This window comes from Eucalyptus grandis, chromosome 10 (genome assembly GCF_016545825.1).
Source record: "Eucalyptus grandis isolate ANBG69807.140 chromosome 10, ASM1654582v1, whole genome shotgun sequence".
Classification (NCBI taxonomy): domain Eukaryota; kingdom Viridiplantae; phylum Streptophyta; class Magnoliopsida; order Myrtales; family Myrtaceae; genus Eucalyptus; species Eucalyptus grandis.
This window is the reverse complement of record NC_052621.1, coordinates 2,250,989-2,254,872: the sequence shown is the minus strand read 5'-3', so window position 1 is coordinate 2,254,872 and position 3,884 is coordinate 2,250,989. Positions and strand designations below refer to the sequence as shown.

At 41.1% G+C, this 3,884-nt stretch overlaps 1 protein-coding gene across 1 annotated transcript; it reads right to left on the bottom strand.

The window, feature by feature from the left end:
• Positions 1–1,977: 1,977 nt before the first annotated feature.
• Positions 1,978–2,970, bottom strand: LOC104421042 (vegetative cell wall protein gp1-like). The gene is made up of 2 exons (XM_010032869.3): positions 2,852–2,970; positions 1,978–2,760 (listed from the first exon to the last, which is right to left on the bottom strand). The coding sequence occupies exons 1-2, from the start codon at positions 2,919–2,921 to the stop codon at positions 2,183–2,185; spliced, it is 648 nt and encodes a 215-aa protein (XP_010031171.3). The 5' UTR covers positions 2,922–2,970; the 3' UTR covers positions 1,978–2,182.
• Between the last annotated feature and the right edge of the window lie 914 nt (positions 2,971–3,884).

The window sequence follows — 3,884 nt, the reverse complement described above, 5'->3', positions numbered from 1 at the left end:
AAAAGAACGTTCCGAAGGTATCTCAAGGATTTCAAGAAAAGAACTGTAAATCCCTTCCTTTCAAAGCGGCGACCTTGTCCATCGTCTTATAAGGTGTAGCATCCGAAAAAGATTGAAATTCCATAACAATCACGATATTCAAAACATAGGCACTGAACTTAAAAACCAAGGGATAGGTATGTTGACCAAAACAAGAAAGAACTTTCGAAGAGAAATGCAGGATGTCAGCAAAGCAGATTTATACACAAAAGAAAAACCAGAGAGGTCACCATATTGTAGAAAGAAACTATAATTTCACAACTTAAACCGACCATAGATAAGGAAAACCAAAAGATTTAAAATCTAAATCTTCTGTCATGGGAAGTTTACTCAACAGGAAGCTTGGAAACTGCTTAAGCCTCAGAGGTATAAGGTCCAATGCCCAGACTTATTGGGCAAGTGTCCCGAAGCATGCTTCTATTGTTTGGTTGGTTATTCATGAGACGCAGCAAACTGGAGATAGAATGAGGAAGTGGTGCTCTGTTGATGACAAATGTTTGTTGTGCAAGCTAGAAGCTGAAGCAAGAGAACGCGTGTTCTTCTAATGCTTATTTCGAAATCGATTTGGGACAAGATTCTGGTTTTATGAAATCTGAACAGGTCAGCTGGAGAGTGGACTTAGGAGCTTGCTTAGTCACGATATACTTGTACGAACTAGGAATAATAGTTGCTTCGCTAAATTCATAGTTCCATTGTTTAATTCAAGTCAGATTGCGACCTACCTTTCTCCACCATTTTCCCACAATGAATAATAGTCGCATTCCTAACAGCGCTCGTATGGTGGGCAACAATAACAGTTGTGCGGTTGCCCATAATCCTGTCAAGGGCCTCTTGGACTATCCTCTTGGATTCCATGTCGAGTGAACTTGTGGCTTCATCCAGGACCAAAATACGAGAATCTTTAAGAATCGCTCTTGCTATGGCTAGTCTTCGCTTCTGCTCACCAGACAATTGAGTCCCATGTTCACCAACCACGGCGTGCAACTCCTAAATTCAAAAGTCCAAAAATCATGAAGTGGTAAGATCGAGAAGGTGAGAAAAGATGATTATAGTCTGGCCAGAAATAAGAAAAAAGCTGATTCATCGATCTTGGAATAGCTTAATTCTTACACCTGCGGCAACTCTGCTCGAACTATTTTAAACCTGTGAGTCGGCTTCCCCCTTGCAACATCTTGTAATAGGGCTTTCCTAATGGTTCTGAAACCCGAGGGATAAAGAAAGTGCCTGCTCTCAGGAGCGCTTTCATTCTTGGACTCGAATCATCATCATCATTAACAACATCATTTGCTGAATCAAAGTCTTTTTTTTTTTCTTTTCTTTTTCAAATTTCTAATTATTCCAAATTCGTCATTAACCCTAGTGTAAGATATTTGTCTCCATGACTGGTTAGATGTTAAATCAAAAATTATTTTCCCCTCTTTCCTTTTTCCAGAATGCACGTGAATGAACCCAATGATATGAAATATTATGGAAAATGATTCTCTTGGTCGATTGCTATTTTCAAATTATTGTTATGATATTGCATTTTAGCCACCCGAAGGAGAGTCGTAAGACCTGTTAATCTATGATTCATTGAATTGTGCTTTGATTAAAGATCTATTGTGCTACTCTTTGTATCTCAGAACTTGAGAGGACACGCACATCTTCGTTTTTCTCAGCGCTGATATGTGGACCTGTCCATGCCTCTCAATAGCTCATAGGCACAATGAATATCAAAGGGTCTATGCCGAATGGGATATAACTAATCCCATCTAATCCCTGTCAAGGCCGGATGGTGAAGCACTATTGCTTGATCAACCAAATAGCATCAATGCTTCATCATTCCAATGATTAAGGTTCCAATTCTCCACTTGGCACTTTGTAGAGTTGCCCACAACATAAATTAATTCTAGAGTCGAACATACTTTTTATTTATTTAATATGACAATCACACCACGATTAGGTTACACGAAACTAAATGTCTCGTGCATCAAGTACTAAGAAAAAGAGTAAAAACCTCACACATGCAAACTCAGAACACATTTCAACAGCTGATTTCTCAACGGCATCTTATTGGACGTGATTCTCACTAGGAGCTAACATCCACCTACAGAACTCAAACACCTCCAACACTCAGAACTCCCAATTTGGCAACCCAGGGCTCTTAGGGGGCGTAACGGGGTGAACTGGGAACTGCAGGCTCCTCTGCGATATGGGGAGTTTGCTTGGGGGGTGTACCAGGTTCCCAATACTGCAACCCAGGCTTCTTCGGGGATGTAACGAGGTCTGAGTTAGGAGGTGCAGGCTCCTCTGCTGGACCGCTTGGTTTCTTGGGGGTAGGGGGGTCCCAATCCTGCAACCACTTGGAGCTGAGAGGAGTTTGGATGCTATGAGGCTTTACTTCATCGGTATGGGGAGTTTGCTTGAGGGGTGAATTGGGAACTGCAGGCTCCTCTGCGATATGGGGAGTTTGCTTGTGGGGTGTACCAGGTTCCCAATACTGCAACCCAGGCTTCTTGGGGGATGTAACGAGGTCTGAATTAGGAGGTGCAGGCTCCTCTGCTGGACCGCTAGGTTTCGTGGGGGTAGGGGGGTCCCAATCCTGCAACCACTTGGAGCTGAGAGGAGTTTGGATGCTATGAGGCTTTACCTCATCGCTTTTGAGAGTTTCGGATGGGTTAGGCGGCCTGCAAAAGGGACGCCGACAACGACAAAGCGGAGGTGGACAGAATCTTCCTGCATCTGATAGGAAGGAAAAAAATTTAGTCGCAATGTAAAAGACGGTATGACTGTAATGAATCGAGAAAGAGAGCTAGATGGAGTGACTTGATACCTGTACCACTGACGTAGAACATGGCGCTCACTATGAAGATGACTGCGAAGTAATGGCTTGCCATGGTCATGGAATGGCACACTCGATAGAGATTCAAAAGGTGCTTGCTGTGGGTAATTGCGAGCGATGATTTCACTACTTAAATAGAGGATTTCTCATCGCTCTAAGGGATGGTTTTTTGGCTTGTGACTAGAGAGTTCTTTACTGATGTACTTCTATTCTTTGACGAGGAATCATAGAGACTCGACACTTTCATTAAGTACGCCTTTACGTTTCATGTCCGTCCAGAATTCAGCAATGTTTTGGACTCACATTCTAATTAAGTAAGACAAACTCACGTTCAAGTTGCGCTTGATCTTCCTTTCTTGTATTCAAGGGCAAGCAATAGTTGGATGAGTTGATCTCAATAGTGTCTGTCTCATAAGAAAAAGAAACATATAAAGAATAAAGTATTTTTGCTTATAAACCAACTCACACATCCATATTTGGAATTCTTGATGAGGCTAGAAATAACATACAATTAGGAGTGTGACATAAGTAGCCAAGCATCACTTAATATTATAGGTGATGATTGGTACATTTTGTAACATGTGGAATTAATCAAATGGAAGTTTACGTCAAGATAATTAGAACTTTGCAGAAAATGGAGCCTAGCCATGTGATAAGTAATTTGTGTAGGGCATTCTATTGGAGAGGGCATTTGTTTTTTTAAGAAGAACACGGCAAAGCCAATTTATGCTTACGGTCGTATGTATGCAGAAGCAAGAACAAGAATAAATAGCAATAAAATATGTGACCTGTTTACTTCCTTTTCTTTATTAAAACTAAAGTCGGAAAAGAAAACACGGGATAGGTATTGCTCGAAGACTGAATGTTAACTTAAACTATTAACCTTGGATGCCATAGCAAAAGACTGGCGTGCATGTAGTTAGTTTAATTCCGAGTCATCAATTGTATTGTTGGCTGAAATCAAAGAGATAAATTGCTCAAATCTCAGTTCCATTTGCTACCAATATATCACGGTTGCTAGTCG